The following is a 17,591-nucleotide window of genomic DNA, read 5'->3' as shown; positions in this document are numbered from 1 at the left end:
TGGATGCCAGATGTGGCTATGGTGAGGACGACAATGATGATGATGATGATGATGATGATGATGATGATGATGATGATGATAAATATGTTGATGTAACTGTGGTGGTGAAGTTGATAATCATGATCATGATTACAACATTAATCACGACACTGAAGATGGAGAGGACGACGATAATGACATTTGAAGATGTTTGAAGACATGAAGATGATGATGATGATGACTATGATGATAATGAAGATGATGATGATTATGAAGACAGAGAGGATGATTACTTGGGTTGATTTGATTGTGATGACTGTAATCACAGTGAAGATGAGGGATCTGCTGGACAGTATGCATCTTTCAGTGTGACGATGAAGATGAAGATGAAGATTACGATGAAGATGACGACGATGATGAAGGATGATAATGATGATGGTGATGGAGGTGATGATGAAAAGGGAGAATGATTACTGGGGCTGATTTAATTCTGATGATAAGTATCACAGTGAAGATGTGGATCTGTTGGACAGTGTAAACCTTCAGTGTGATGATGACAAAGATAATGCTGATATGATATGAGATGATGTTGCTGTTGTTAAAGCTTATGATCAGATGATAAAATGTCCACAGCCTTTCAGACCTCTATGTAGAAAATGTATATCCTTTCAGACTAGTGAGGTCTCTTGATAACTTCTTCTATCACGGATGAAGATATTTTGAACTGGTTTGAATTCTTCACTCACTCTCTGCTGACTCTTCACTGGGTTTCTCCCCGTCTTCATCTGGCTTTGCCTCTTCCGCTACCTCCACTGCCGTTGCTGTGGCGTCTCCTCCTGCCTGCACCTCTCCTCCTGCATCTTCTCCCTCCTTCTCTGCCTCGGCCTTCGGCTCTTGCTCGGGTTCGGGCTCGGGCTCGGGCTCGGGCTCCACCTCGGGCTGCGGGGGCGGGGGCCTCATGCCCTCCGCCAGCTGCAGCGAACACAGGGGCTCAGTGATCGTGCTGGCCGACAGCGTGAATCTGGTTGGGGAGGGATGTTTGAGTCACCGTCACAAGAATATCCACACAAAGTCCAACTCTCTCTCTCTCTCTCTTCAACTGGGAGCTTTTGACAGTTCCTATTTTGAGCTGAATTGCAGAAAAGTATCATGTATGATTCAATTTTCTATGTACTGTACTAAACAAAACTGTGTTATTCTACACTTGAATCAGAACTCATCTATTCTACACTTTAGTTAATGATTTCTGCAATTCATTTTCACTATCTGCTCATCTCACTTGCATATGCGATAGCGATTGATATCACCATTTTGAGGAAACATAATGACACTTTAACAATTCCGCCACTTTCTAATTACATGTCTGATCATCATGAATCATCTTTCCCTGCCTGTTGAACTGGAAGATGGAATGGTCTTGTACTTCAGCCACAGGACAGTGTGACAACAAGTTAACACACAACAATCGCACACTGGGTGAGGCACACTGAATGGGAGGATGGGGTGGGGGAGGATGGGGAGGGGGAGAAAGGGTGGGGCCCTGGCCCAGAGACACAAACCTCTCAAACTCGGAGGCCGTGAGGAGGTAGAAACCCTCGCCCCTGGAGGTGAAGAGGACGGAGCCGATGCCCATGACGTTCTCCTTGGGGATGGCGTGGTAGACCTCCTGCCTCTTGAGGTGGGGGATGCTGTAGATGCCCAGGTCACCCTGGTTGGTCAGGCAGGTCACGTGGTTCTCTGAATACGTCTCATCTAGGATCAGGACAAACCAGAATTTTTCTCATTGATGTCCTCGCTTTTTAAGTTAGAGTCTTTCACTGTCTACTGTTCATCATTCATATACTCATTTGGGCAAATATGAAGCCTACTCCATGATACGCTTCACCTATTTTGTTAACTCTAAATGCCAGCATGGCAAAGAGCTTTTGGAATACTTGCCATCAAGAACCTGTAAAATACTCCACACACTAAACAAAAAAAAATGTGTTCAGGTATACATCATAAACTCCACCATGTATGTTGGATGGTATGGGTCTGACATCATTTACACAGCACTGAGATCCTGTGAGTTGTCTACAAGACTGACGAAATATGGCCAGATTACAATGTGAGACTATAGACTCTTCACTCACACCTTTGCCTTAGAAAACACAAATGCCATGCCAACAACAACTGCATCGAAAGTTACATGAATAGGAACAGTATTGTATGTTAAAAGGACTTAAAACACGAGCCATTAAAATGACTGAATGGGAAGGTCAACTGTGTGCAATCTGAAGCAATTTTCAATCTCTAATTTCCTGAGAATCGCACCCCTTTATCCCTCTACCATCCCCCTAAATAAAGAGATAGGATAAGGTAATTATGACAGGGAAAGTCCCTCTCATGATATGCTTTCTTCACTCACTGGTTCTGCTCCTGTAGTTGGTGAAGGCCACTTTGCGAACCTTGGAGCCGTCTAGTGCCGTCAGCTTGGTCTTGTACCTTGGCTTCAGGCTGGGTAAGGCAAACACCTGGCATAGACAAAAGAAATATAACAATCAATAATGATAATGATGGTGATAGTGGTGGTGGTGGTGGTGGTGGTGGTTATGGTAATGGTGATAGTACTGGTGGTGGTGGTGGTGGTGGTGGTGGTAGTGGTGGTGATGGTGGTGGCGATGGTGGTGGCGATGGTGTTGATGGTAATGGTGATGATGATGGTGATGATGATGGTGATGGTGTTGGTGATGATCATGTGACAGAGATGGTAAAGACAATGGTGGTGACGATTTTGGTGATGATGATGATGGTGATGGTGAAGGTGGTGGTGATGTTGATGATTATGGTGATGGTGGTGGTAATGGTGGTGGTGATATTGAAAATAATGAAAAATCAATCAGCAAGAAAATAAATGTAAGAAATAAGTTTCTAAAAGGTTGCAAATGAGGGTAGAGCAAGCATTTTTAGAAACTGAAAGAAATAGTCTAAACCTTTCAGACTCGCATTGCACAGACCTTAAATTGCTCTTCCGAGCAGACGATGAGGTTGTGGCCCGTCATGTTGGGGGGCTTGGCGCACTCATTCTGGACATCGATGGGGTCTGGCAGCGGGTTGTTGTCGCTGTCGACGACCACCAGGGAGCAGATGGGAGCACCGTGCTTGAGTTTGATTTCTTTGCCTGGATGTGCGCGCACACACACACACACACACACACACACAGATGCAATTAGAAAGAGTCAGTTCTGTAATATATGTTTCCTCTGCAAAGAACAGAAAATTTCCAATTGTACAACTCCCAACTCAAACATGAATTAGAACAATGAACACTTGCTTTTCTCGGGTGGAAGTGTTTTAAGCTTTTATTGTTCACTAACTTATCTTGCATTGGACTGCATTGTATCACACTGTATCATCATCATGTTCTACCATATCAAATTGCACTGCATGGTACTGTGCCATACTACTGTTATACATTTCAAGACTATGAACTTGTCTGGGCATGTGTCTGCTTTTCAGTAGGGTAGTGCCATAATGTAGACATAAAAATATTTTTGAAGTGTTAAATCTTTTTTCTTTGTGAATTTCATGCTCCACTAACAACTCAAAAGTAATGCCATGTAAACATTTTGGGAGATAGAGCTATGTCTTAAAAATACTCTCACCTTTAAAATAATAAAAAAAAAAATGAAATTTGCTAAGATTGGCTAACCATGAAAACTTACTTATGTGAAAGTTTTGCTCTTCCAGATGTCTGTTCCATAGGCACAGTATACGGCACAAACTGACATACTGCTATATTACTGCAGATGTAGTTGAGGGGTAAGATTTTTCGACATCAAAAATTCGTAAATATATTATCTTCTCAGAGGAGTTCTCAAAAAGCAAGACTTACTGATCTCTGCCACTACGTGCCCTTGCTCTCTGTTCTCCCCTGTGGGAACGCTTAGCGAGAAGATGTAGATGATGCCTGCATTTGTTCCGACCCACACGGACGGCGTGGCTGTATGAGCTGTATCAGGATCACAGACAAGTCACACAAAGACAGGAAATGATGAGTATACTGTACCGCAAGATATTTTCGCCAAGGGAGTTTTTCACAAATAGGCACTGGCATTCAATGCATAAGGTGAAGACAAGAACTTTTGCATGCATTTTACTCTCACGAATCTTGGCTTTCCCAAAATTAAAATGCATGTGACCATTTATGGCTTTACAGTATTCCTTTTTGATCTTTTTTTCACCATTTTTTCCCCTGCACATCAAAATCCAATAAAACCAAATACCAGACCCACACAAATAAACAGATTTCTATCTAAATGGTATTGATGCAGTGCACTCCCAACATAACAAACACAATTATAATGAAATTTCATTACAACAAAGTGACAATTCAGGTCCCGAAATTATTATCTATAAATCTTTATATACTTTATTTGTTCGGCTATGACAAAATTTTGATGTAATGAGTGGTTAATACATTGGCAAGTATGTAATGTGCTGGGAGTCAGAATGAAAAGTAATCCCTGCAAACATGTACAATGTCGGCACAGCAGGAGAGGACTTACCGTCCCTGACGAACGTGTTGGCAAAGTAGACGTATCGCACCATGCTGACTTTGGGGTCCTCTGACCGCGCCTCGATCTTTCTCTCCACTGGCACCAAGTCTGCGTCAAAGTCCTGCTTGTGATCTGTCCTCTCCTGTCAGACAGACACAGATAAAAAAAACAGAGCAAAACAAAAAAGTCAAAGAGTGATGCTGTCATTCATCACACAGTCCATGCAAGAGTGAAAGATTTCGCAGTCAATCTAAATAAATAAACACCTTTTCTAAATGGGAATCTCTTTTTGCAAGCTTTCCAAATTTCCACCAATACTTAGGACAGAGAGTATGTTCTTTGTGCTGCATATGATCAAAATACATCAGAGTTTGTGAACAGGTACACTGTATTTCTATAAAGAGGCAGCACAAATGCATATCGAGAAAACTGGGTCCCTCTATGCTTTTAACAATGGACAGAGATACCACATGGTGGTTTATATTCTCACCTTTTCGGGCGTGGTGGGTGTGTTGTCACTTCCCTCAATGACTTTGCCACCGCCATCCTGGGCGCGTCGGTGTTTGGCGCGGGGCTTGGCGGTGCCGCGCTTCTGGCGCACCCGCCGGAGCGACGCCCGAAGCGACTTGGTGAGGGACTTGCGCCGTGACATCTGCTCACCGGTGACCGACAGATCTTCGGGGTTGAGGGTGCAGTGCTGGTGGATGAGGCGCCGCAGCGTGATGTCCACCAGGGCGAAACCGTGACCGGTGCCGAAGGCCGCCACGCCCCAGGTGGACTGGAGCGCAAGGGCAGTGATGGCCGCCGGGGGCTGGGCCTGCACCACAAAGTCGGGCTGGAACCCTTTGGCGTACTTGACCGCATCGTCGCGCACAGAGAGGGCATCGTGGCCCTTCCACACGAACTTGTCATCAGAGCCGACAATATTTACGACCACAGTCTGTGCATTTCATTTCAAACGGAAGAAAAAGAACATTTCTATTTTTTGCAGTATTTGTTTGAAATTACTACAAGGCTGTATTGACAAAGTCCAATCTTTATACAGCATCTCATGGTCAAACTTATTTCTCATTTGATTTTCTTTTTATTTCTCTGTATTCTGTCACAATAATTCTATACATTCTTTCATATGTATACTACACAACAATGAATGATGAATCAAGCCTTGTTTTCTCAGGTGATTTCATTATTTGTACCCTGCAGAAACAATGAATGAAATGAAATTTGTTTTGAAATGTGAATTACAAATTGCTGCAAGTCTTCTGAGGATACAGGGATAAGTTTCTTCTCATGCAATACTTGTTTACAGGATATACAGTAAAGCATACTATTTCACTCATACTCCATGATGAAAACTATAGTACATTAAGCCAACTGCTTAACCATGTTTTGACTAACAAGGACGAGAACATTTGTGAGCAAATGAGAAAATGAAATGGTAGTAAAATGAAATCCTGCATTTTTTTCCCCCGTTATTCTACAGAATTTATTAAATGCAACACCAGGTAATATGCATGTGGGTACAGCTAGTGACAGTGCTCGTAAAGGGATTCACTTAAAGGGGTGGTACATTTTCGGTGAGATAAGGCTTCAAGTTTTCAACATTTTTTGATGATGATTTTTTTGAGATAATGAGAAACCTCTTATGAAATATGAAATAGCATATAATTCTAAGAGGAATTCAAAGTTTATCTGACGAAAATTGGTTTTGAAATGGCTGAGATATCCAAAACAAAGCGATCTTAAATATAAGGTGGGACCCACCTTTTATTAGAATCGCTTTGTTTTACTTTGTTTTTGGATATCTCACCCTTTCAAAACTGATTTTTATCAAATAAACTTTGCATTCCTCTTGGAGTTGTATGCTATATAAAATTTTATATGAAGTGGTTTCTAAGTACCTCACAAAAAGTTCAAAGCTGAATCCTCACCTCAACTAAATACTATACCATCCCTTTAAGATTGACTTCAAATCTGCTCCTCTCTCACCTCAACTGTCTTCTCCACATCTTCCTCCCCAATCTTCAGCACCACCAGCTGACCGGCGGTTCCCGCGGCAACCAGGGTGCCACTCTGTGGGCAGAGGGCGATCTTCTGAATGCCGAGGCGTGGGTCATCGCTGAAGGGGTCAAAGTTCCCAACCTGGAGAGGGGGGGGGGGGGGGGGGGGGGGGGACACAAAAACAAAACCATCAGCAACATTTGTTGAGATCATTCAATCTGATGTAAGATATGACACACACACATGGTAACGTTTTTTCGAATATAAACAAAAGAATTACAAAGAGTAATAGTGGATACAACAAAAAAATGCCTCCAACTTTTCATTGACGATACACACATACACACAGGGCCCCCACAAGTACAGCACATAGAGTTACGTTCAGCATGGGCACAGCTACATTTCCTTCTCACCTTTCGGAATGGCGGCCACTCCTCTTCTGCCTCGACGGCGCCCACCGTGCCATTCTGCTCCCCGTCGCTGGTGAAGATGGGGGCGACGTTGAGGCGGTAGAGGAATCGCAGCGAGGAGGTGGACGCGTCCCAGAAGCGGATGGAGCCATCCTCGTGGCCAGTCAGGAGCAGGTCATGGTACACCGGTGTCTCCACCAGGTTCTTGCCACCGGTCACGGGGAAGTCCTACATGGTTGTGAGGGGCAGAATGGCATTAAAGATACCGGTAATCTTTGAGAAACTCGACTAATGCAAAATGTGACAAGTGCTTGCGGGATAGAATGACGCAGAATCTCTAGATGGAAATTCATCAACCCTTTTACCCAGGTTATTCAGAGGGATCCTGTATAAAGTCTATTGAGACTTTGGGGTGCCATAGGAAATGGGTTACCCATTGCAGTTTATTTCACAGTTTAGACACACCAGATTGCTGCTCTTGTCTTATTCTTGGACACACTATTCTATGTATGATTCTGACTGGGGAAATATTACGTTGCTTTGGGATCGAATAGGTAGAATTGATTCCCTAACACTGATTATTCAATCCCTGATTATATTTGATATTTCATCACTTGCATTTCTTGATGGTCCCACCAATATAATAGCTTCACAGTTTATTTGACATTAAAATCAACTTGTTCCATGTCTATACCACTGCCATTATTGCTTTTCGCTTCTGTTTCTGATTTATCATCTTTTCATGTTTATGCTCAACATCAAAAGGAGCATTATCCAGTCAATCATCACCATCAAAATTGCCACCAGCATCATCATCTTCACCACCAGCACTTTCAATATTCATAACTAAAGATGTTATAAACATTACCAACATTACCATCATCAACCGATCAGCCATATATATCAACACATGTTATCATCTTCATCATCCTCATCACTGAGTAAACCCTGAAGAATAAACCTTGCCCTAATCACTACCAAAATCATCATCACATCAATGTCAGCATCCCTGTCATTACTTCCATGCCATCACCACTGTTACAATCACCATCATCATCATAATCACCATCACCACCACCACCATCATCATCATCACCATCACCACCACCACCATCACCATCACCATCACCACCACCATCATCACCATCATCATCATCATCATCATCACCATCACCACCACCATCACCCCCACCATCCCCACCATCACCCCCACCACCATCACCATCACCATTTGTGCGATAATCACCATTCAACTTTCTCCTCCTTATTCTGGACATCAATATCATCCTATTTCAAAATTATCATTACACCCAAACATAAATCTAACCCTGCTCAGCCTCACCAGAGTCATTGCTGTTATAAAAACAAGAGACACACAAATTCCCTCCCCCCCCCCCCGCCCCATCCCATTCTTCTCATCCTTCTCCCGCCCTCCTCCCTTCCCCACTACACCAGGGATTTCTCCATCCTACCACCACCCCCTTGCCACACCCACCCGCTGTGAGACTGAGTTCTGCTGCTGCTGCTCCCCCGCCTCCTGTATCTTCTCCAAGAGGTGGGAGGGCACGTTGGCAAAGTAGTTGGAGCAGGTGACGTAGGAGGCGTGGATGGAGGAGAGATAAGGCAGTTGGAACGTGGGCCATCTGAGGGATGGGAAAAAAAACCCCACAAACAAACACACAAAATGAGAATCAGTCAATGAAAGATGAACAAGCATGATGTCCAGTTTACATGTGATGTCATTTATGAGCATAACGTTGCGTACATCACATATTTCGCGGCAAGTTTATTCTTCACAACTGAACGATTAACAACATGCCACAATATTGCTCTCCTGTAACAAATAATATAATGCAATGTATATCATCTCCAAGATGAGAAATCTTTAACTTACTGTATATGCTGTTATCTATTCATTATTCGCGTACAGATATTTTCACAAATGACGAGGCCATAGACATTTTCGCGAGATGTTGTTTTCGCGAATTGACGCCGACGCTTACGTTAATAATGCACTATTAACAGGGCGCATTGAGACATTTTCGCGTGTTGTTAAATTCGCGATCCAACTGTGATTCGTGAAATTCACGAAAATTAAACCCTCGTGAAAATACCAGCTTATACAGTATAATGTTGAAAAGAAGCAATATTTAGTTGTCTTTCCTTCAGTGATTCTTGGTCGTGAATCTCAACACTCGCTACGTCAACAAGGATGTATTAATGCTCGTGAAAAATTTGGCATATGTAGAACCTTTCCACTCACATTAGGAATGCCAACAAATTGTCACTCGGCCTTCTAGCATAATACGACAGGGAGTTTCGCAGCAGTTATTTGGTTTGTTTGTTATTACCAGGGCTACCTCATAAGGCTTCTTTTCAGTGATATTCAGTGTCACAAGGAAAACACTACCACCGAGCCGGCCTGTATAAGTGAATTAGATACATTTCCCCCAAACAGTCATTGACAAAAACTGTATTTGTCATACATTTTGCAGGGTTTTTATCTTTGTGAATTCTGTGAATTATATAACACAAGAAAATATTAACTCTGATGCTGACATGAATGTAAATTGCACACATACATATCTTTGTCCACTGCTGTATTCGACAATCATGAATTTAACCACTCGATAGAATGTTGGAAAGTATGATTCGCAAAAAATCAGACTCGCTAAATATATGGCATATACAGTAGCCATGACAATAAGGCTGCCGCAAAATGAGCTTCTTGTTCTTATTCTGTCTGTACTTACTCGAATCAATGACAGTACAAAATGGGGAGAATTATCTGGGAAACACAAATCAATTTATGTGCAGGACAGCAGGGGAAATGTTTCGTGTGCAATGATGACATTGTGCATCAAATTTGTGATGCTGGAACTTAAATTTGATTTGATTCGATTACATTTAGAAGAATATTTTTTCAGAGTATCTTTCCTGTTCTTAGTCTTTCTTCCAGACCTACCCCTTTGTCTGCAGATCAATGAAGATGATTTCTTCCTCCACCAGTACGGCCAGTGTGTGTGGCTCATCAAATTCTGCAATCCATGACAAAGAAAAATGAGCAAAAATAAAGAAATTAATAATTTTCAAAGCATTCTCTTCATCATTCTGAAGGAGGGCAAGGAGAGAGGAGAGTTAAAGGGATGGCAGAATTTTGGTTGAGATGAGGATTAAGCTTTCAACTTTTGCCAGGTACAGCAGTTAGTAATAATTATGATAATGCCACTACTAGAAATTCTACAGATAGCAATCATCATTACCATCATATTCATGGTCATCAACATAATGATCACCATCATCATCGTGATTATCATCTGATATCACTGAGATTCAGATTCACTTTCATTGTGTGAACAATTTGGAAATCTTGTTTTTTGTTTTTTTCACACAAAATGCCCTTATGCTCATCCTCATCAAGGTCTAATACAATTCTGCATGATGTCGTTGAATGAGTAATATTCGGACACATTTAGAACACGCATGATAGTTACACACAAAAAAAACAACAACAGCCTCTTCAGAGGGCCTGAAAACTAATTTTCCCTCTCTCACAAATGTGCAAGTCAATCACATAAACTTCTAACAGTAAAACAGATATACATGCAATTTTGCACACCACTCTATGAGCCAGACGATTACCCTATCTGTGTCAGGTACTTTGGACAGTGTGTAAAGCACTATACGGTTTTCTGTGCCAATCAGCACTCAAAGCAAACAAAGTGTTAACAGGAGCTCACCGTATTCATCGTCCACGTCGGACATGGTGAAGAAGTCGATGACCTTGGAGGTGAAGTCGAAGACGACGTGCTGTCCCTTGTCCTGGATGACCGTGACGACGTGGTGGTCGCCGTAGCTCGCCCGCGGCATGCCGCCGGAGAAGATAGTGAAAGGCTCGCTGCGGGCGCAAAGGTCACGAGAGGTCATGAAAGCATGCCACTTTTGGCTTCTTTGCTGGGACATGCTGGACTTTGCATACTTACAGTGCATTAAAACGACAGCTTATTAAATCAAACAATCGAATTGGAATCAAGACGATATCCATAACATGTGATACCAAGATGGCATTAGCATAGGTATTTCAAATCATATTGTTTCATCAACCAACCACATCATTTTTCGAAATTCTTCCTTCAATCAATTTCAGTTTCAATCAACTTTTGTTGACTTTCTTCTAAGCCATACAATATATACACGTTATACATTAAATATTTACTATATACATTAAAATTTCACATCTCTTTTGATGCACTAATTCTTCTAACCTTCCCTCCATCCTACCATTATCAGCATAAATGTTTTCCCTGATTCATTCCATCTCAGCCTTCATTCTTGGTTTAATCTCTTCTCTCGCATCATCCTCCCTCCTCTTACTGTCTTGCCCTCATAACAACCTCTTCTCTCTGATGCACGAACAATTTCAAGCATGTCATGCAGCAGATGGAGTGATTGATGATGTTACACTCAAAGAGTTCACCGCACTTTCCCTGGATTCCCATCAGGCGCGTAAATTTCACACCCCCTATCAGGGTGTCGGCATCCCCCCTGGCGACTGCTCTGTCACACTCACTGATTTTCATTCATGCATCCACCAATCAAAAATAACAACAACAACAAAATGATGGGGTGTGTATGCGTCATGTTCATGTATGCCCTTGGGCATGTCTTAACCCCCTCTTTATGCTATGGTTGGGTATTAAATAATGCCCTTGGCGTTATCACCTTCTGCTGGTGCCAAAGGTATGACTCAATACCCAGTGGAGTGTCAGCTACAACCTATGTTAACAACGAATGGGTTCATGAGGTATGTGAATGTTTATCTCAATGTCTTTTTTGCACGATGAAAATTTATGGAACACTGTAATTCCCCTTTAGTCCACACTGGATGGCAGCTTTAAGGGAAACTTTAAACAAGTTGAAAGTTATTTTGAAGAGAATGAATAGGATTAGCAGTACCTCACATTTTCAGAATTTCCTTAATTTTTATCTGATTTTGATTAAATTTTTTGTTTTGCTATATAAAATTGAACTCTTTCTTATCAGACTAAATCTCAACTGGCCATGATTTCCCTTTAAACAACAACATCAAGAGTTTTGTGAACACCACGAAAAACCCCTACATTTGCCAAGGCCATGAAAGTGGAATTCACAAGAGGATATTCCACTTTCACACCAAGCATCTCTTGATCATCCAACCTCACCTTTTTGTGGTCAGGTACAGAATCTTGGGAATGGCCTTGCATGGAAATGGACCTGTGGATGTGAGAGAGAGAGAGAAAGATAAGAGATAGAAAGGGTTAAAGAGAACTTCACGCAATCTAATAAAGAACAATGGAGGGAGACAAATATTTCAAACAGCTTCTTTACAGCACAGCGTTATCCAGCACTCTCTCGTACAAGGAGCCATGGGAACAAATGCACTTTAGATTGGCCCTACATAATTAATTGCTGCACGGCATCATGCCTGCCAAGTCTCATACAATGAGCATGAGGCTCACGCACACTTCATGTAGCTTTCCTCGTGCCAATCGATGAAAATCTCACGCTCGAAGAGAAAAAAATTACCTGATCCTCACACCTAATTGGAGCTTGACTTTTTGTGATCACAACCCTTTCAAAGGAATAAATCCTAATAAATGCAGCTCTTGCATCTGTAGAATGGTGTAGAATCTTACTGACTCTTTTGAACCCTTCTCTGAGTATGAGAGCACAAACAAACATGGAATATAAATAACATTTCAACAGACTTGTGAACACAATTCTTGTAGATTATACATAATGACACTAAGATATTAAAGAGATAATTTTGTGTATGAGACTACAAACATGAGTAAAATGAAAAGAGGAAAAAAAAGTGAAATAAAATAATGCATAAATGATAAAACACCAACTTGTAAACAACAAGGGCCTATACATGGACAATCTACATGTATAGTACACTGTACATAGAAATCTTAAATCACAAGCTGAATAAAGCAGGCTGTTTCAGTATCCTACTGCTACAAGTATGTGTACAGTTGTAAGTCCAACTCTGTTTGTACCATATATGGCACCTGAATAATTTTCTAGCACTTCCAACCATTTTTTAACGACACATTCTGAATGTTCCCCATCCCCTAACTGCCACCGTCTATATGTAACATCAGCTTCACAACTGAAATTTGCTCTTCGCATTGTACCAGAATGAAAGTGAGAACCGGGCTAGAATTATATTGTTTGTCTTTTTCTGGAAATAAAACGTGATTTACCGCAGGGAGTAGCTTATGATGACTCTTGAATTATCTGACCAAGTGACATTGTCTGATTCATTATGTACAGAGGCACTGTAGGATAGTGTCTTTGCTTTTCGATCAATGATGGACAAGTAAGTTTTACGTACTGACTGCAATGGTGTAGTAAATTATGAATGCATCTAAGGATGAATGATGATTGATAGTTTGCATGCACTGGCTCTTGCTAACTTAGGCAAGTCTCAGGAAGTTTTCTGGTAACAAGGAAAGACATTTGTCACGCATGACATTTTAAATGTATTTGTATATGCTGATCTTATCAAATGACAGTCTGGTTGTAATCTGAGCTGATGCTTTTTAAACCAAAACAAAGAGATCCAGCGGCTGTTGCAGAGACGATACAACCTTGGACTGTAAGACAGTTGATGGTAGTGTTGTGATATATGTGTGAGTGTGTGTGGAACGGGAGATAATCTATACATTCTTAGATTACAAGAAAGGTCAATTCTAAAAGCATAGCTTATCAAAACAGAGGAACTAAATAAAGAACTTGCATGCTTTCAAAAAAAAAAAATACAGGCAACCAATAGAAGTTTCTTTTAAAAATGTTCCATTCACTTAAACAGACAGCAATATTTCAAAACATCTGTTTACACATATCACCATTCAATGTTCATATCATGTTTGATAACTTAATCAGTGATCTGGAACTTGGATCTCACAGACAGTAAAGAAAAAAAAATATGTTAAGGTTATTCTGCCAAGGGAATTTTGCATTTCAAACATCCTCCACTGTACACTTTGCTCGACACTGAGGAGACGCCCATGAGTGTTTTCTCCAGTCTGAGAAAACATTTTCAGCTATTCCTGAAGGCTGAGAACATGTTTATCTAATATTATAATAATAAAATATTATCAGATATATCTGTAGAAACACAGATTGTTTATCTAAAATTCAATATAGATATTTGCAGATATTGATGAAGAAACAGAATTTCCTTTAACAGCAAATATTCAGAAAAACACAACATTCTAAACTATTTTTGAAGAATAAAAAACAAACATGTCTCAATTCTCTTAAACGGAAAGAATGACTGCATTTACCAGACAAATATTGAGAGGAACATCATAGATCAATGATGCTCTGACTACCACTCAAATGAGCAAAAAATCTATTGCAGGGCTTCACACAACTTTTGGGTTTTTTTTTTTCTGCTTGTGGCCTGTTCAGGCCACTAAAATCTTCAAATATGAAATTTTGGTGGTCTGAAAAAGAAATGTCGTGGTCCAAAACAAAAAAGAACTATGAAAGTTCTTTTGGAATTTTAGATGCCCGATTGGGTCACCAAGAAGGATATTTGGTGGCCGTTTTGAATTGGGGTAATTTTGCACATCTTTTTTCTCGTTCTGTTTTGTTTTTTTACATTGTATGCATTCAATTCAGTCAGTTCAATCCCATCTGTCTAAACTTTACAAGGCAAACTAGAATTGAAAGATGGTAATTTTATAATATATACAGATTATAATTTCTGCAACAAAATGCTTTCAACAAGACTTGGTGGGTTGTGAGCGGAGGGCTTGCTCAGTCCCATCAATTTCTCAAAACATCCACGGCACAACACTCAATCCTGCTATGTATCAAAAAGATAAACATCTATCAGTATTTGGTCTGTCTACACATCACGACACTTGACCCCTACTCGAAGGTTTTTTACTTTTTTATTTTTTTTTTCTCACAACAATGCCTGGGTATTTCTTCCAAATTATGAGGGTACTATTGGATTTCTCGCAATCGTATCACGACCATTATCAGTAGTTTTTATACAAACTAGGCAATGTGGAGTCAATGTGGATGTATGCCTGTTCGCTGGTATTGGTTCATGTGTGAATGACTAATGTGACTTTGTGCTTGCATTACAGCAAGGGCAAAACAAATTGTATGTGATGCAGAAACAGCTAGTGGCTCTAAAAAAAAAAAAAAAATCTGAAACAAACCACTATCTATCTCAGTGTCCTATTTTATTGGTTTGTCTTTGTCTTTATTCCTATCATATTCTAATCCTTTTTATTCATTATCGTGACCATCATTACTTATCATTTGGCCATTGCCTTTCCAAATTATCATCACCATTATCATTAGTTTCTATACAAACTACACAATGTAGAATCAATACAAAGAATGTACATAGAGAGTTACTTTGAATGCTACACATACCACTCCGGGGATAAAACAGACTCACACTAACTAGTCTATGAAAACCACCATTTGACGTTTGGTGGGAGGATACAGCAGTCCCTTCTACTATTCTCCACGTTTGTAAAAAACACTGGCTTTGGGGAGAGCTGTAATCATTATTCATGATTGCTGGAAGGCAAGCTGGGGTGTTAACACCACCAGCTTTATATTTTTTCTAGCTCTTTCTCTAGTCAGGAATGCGCCACGGCGACATTAACGTGGTGAGGGATTTTTGTTCCCCCCCCCCCCCCTCCAGGTGAAAGCCACATTATCCATCGCTTGTTTTGACATTTTCTCTTTAGCTCCACCATGAATTATCAACCACAGCTGTAAGCCATGAATGTTGTACAGCTCACTATCGCTCTCACTCTCTCCCTCGCTGCATCATTTTCTTAATCCTCCCCTCTTTTGAATTTCTGTCTCTATGAATTCATAATGAGCAGAAGATACATTGTAGAGGAAGGGAAAAATGAATTTTTGCCGGTCACGGCAACACTCCCCATCTGTCACTGTTGAATGAGAGCAGTATCACGTCTCAGAAAAATGTGCAGTCTCGCGCACACGACATATAAAAGAATGAGAACAGTGAGCCCTTTTGTTTTTGGTTTTACGCCTTTGAAAGCAAGCTCCCTGATGGTCTCTGGTAATTCGTTTCTCCTAAATCATACCGTCAAAATCCTATTATCCTTCTCATTTATCACTTTTTATTTGGCCATAGAAAGAGACATAGGAAAACGGTATCCTCTACGAACATAAAAATGTGAATTAAAACAACAAAAGAGAAAGAAGAGTTAAAAGTGAATGGCCATGTGAGCTTCTGGCCTCAAAAGACAGATTCTATGCTGTCATACGAAGGCATGAGACACACATAAATTTCATTACACATGAATATTGCACCTGGTATACATCTATATGAAATCTACTCTCTACCTCCTTGTTTGTTTTTTATAAACAACACAGGGCAGATTTAACATTCCGAGCTTTCCTGTCGCTTGCATGACTCTTAAAATTTCAGTAAAACTCACAATGGCATAAATGGAGTTAACAGTGTAGACTTGATGGGCATTTTCTACCACCACAATCAACTTTTCTGCCATGTTTCCGGAAAGATTCCTCTAAGTGCTTAGTCAATGATGCCTACTTCCATTGGGAGATAAAAAACTTGCAACCAGTAAAATTGTTTGAGAACCAGAAGTGGCAAAGGCATGCTTTGTATTCCTTCTAACTACAAATAGGCCTGATTAAATGAGACCACTCCGCAGACTGAGTTAAAGGGGATGGCTAGTAACTGATCAGTGGGAATCAGTGGGAATGCCGAGGGATGATTGTTCCAATCCTTGTGGGATTCATTTAAGAGTACATTATATATCTATTCTTGTATGAAAATTATTTGCTTCAGAATGGTCTCATATTCAAGTAATGTGCAGTTTAATGTTTCCAGGTAAGCGTCCCTGGTCAGTGACGGGGCATTAATCTGCACATTACTTGAATATGAGACCGTTCTGAAGCAAATAATTTTCACACAACAGTAGATATATAATGTACTCTTAAATGAATCCCAAAGGATTGGAACAATCATCCCTCAGCATTCCCACTGATCGGTTACTAGCCATCCCCTTTAATGCATGGTGTCATTATCTTGTTGATGGACGTGGAAGAAGATACATTGGCTACACACAACTCTAAAAATGGATTACAGTGGTCGGCATCTCAGGTCTGGCATAAAGGTAATCATGTCAGGTCTTGCCGCCATGGTGTAATAGGTGAAGGATACGTTTTCTCTTCCTCTCAAAGATCCAGTAGTGTGAGGAAACCTATGTGGTCCGATTGACTTAGTCTTCATTCGCTGCCCACTGGGGTACATTCAAAACCACGAATAGCGCCCGTCAGCTGCTTGTCAGCGAATACGTGCATCAAAGCGCACACTCATCAGTAACAGTCGACTCCAGCAATCAAGACTCTTTGGCCCGAATTCACGAAGGTGGTACAAATAAAACCATGGTTTAAACCCTGGACAAAAACCATGGAGCGCCAAGTGTTGCACGGAATATTTTGTTACGAAATTGCTCATTTCGTTAACGAAATAATCATTTCGTGGACAAAATGTTTATTTAGTTACAAAATGTTGTCATTTCGTTACAAAATAAACATTTCATCGACGAAATGACTGATTTCGTAACGAAAAAACCCATGCGAC

At 40.7% G+C, this 17,591-nt stretch overlaps 1 protein-coding gene across 1 annotated transcript in view; it reads right to left on the bottom strand.

Annotated features, from left to right (window-relative positions):
- Window positions 1-17,591, bottom strand: part of LOC139738609 (LLGL scribble cell polarity complex component 2-like) — a 137,265-nt gene that overhangs the window by 16,246 nt on the left and 103,428 nt on the right. Inside the window, exons 9-21 of the mRNA XM_071649225.1 lie at window positions 12,130-12,181; window positions 10,669-10,826; window positions 9,894-9,966; window positions 8,424-8,571; window positions 6,932-7,156; window positions 6,507-6,659; window positions 5,008-5,457; window positions 4,527-4,659; window positions 3,854-3,970; window positions 2,976-3,139; window positions 2,387-2,492; window positions 1,539-1,731; window positions 726-1,000 (exon numbers count right to left, since the gene is read on the bottom strand). Coding sequence (XP_071505326.1) covers window positions 726-1,000; window positions 1,539-1,731; window positions 2,387-2,492; window positions 2,976-3,139; window positions 3,854-3,970; window positions 4,527-4,659; window positions 5,008-5,457; window positions 6,507-6,659; window positions 6,932-7,156; window positions 8,424-8,571; window positions 9,894-9,966; window positions 10,669-10,826; window positions 12,130-12,181 — 2,247 coding nt within the window. The remainder of the gene's footprint in view (window positions 1-725; window positions 1,001-1,538; window positions 1,732-2,386; window positions 2,493-2,975; window positions 3,140-3,853; window positions 3,971-4,526; window positions 4,660-5,007; window positions 5,458-6,506; window positions 6,660-6,931; window positions 7,157-8,423; window positions 8,572-9,893; window positions 9,967-10,668; window positions 10,827-12,129; window positions 12,182-17,591) is intronic.

The sequence above is a fragment of the Diadema antillarum genome, unplaced genomic scaffold (genome assembly GCF_040938485.1).
Source record: "Diadema antillarum isolate AM-2024a unplaced genomic scaffold, OU_Dant_1.0 seq00000759_RagTag, whole genome shotgun sequence".
NCBI lineage: Eukaryota > Metazoa > Echinodermata > Echinoidea > Diadematoida > Diadematidae > Diadema > Diadema antillarum.
The sequence above is the reverse complement of the archived record's forward strand: the minus strand, read 5'-3'. Positions and strand labels throughout refer to the sequence as shown.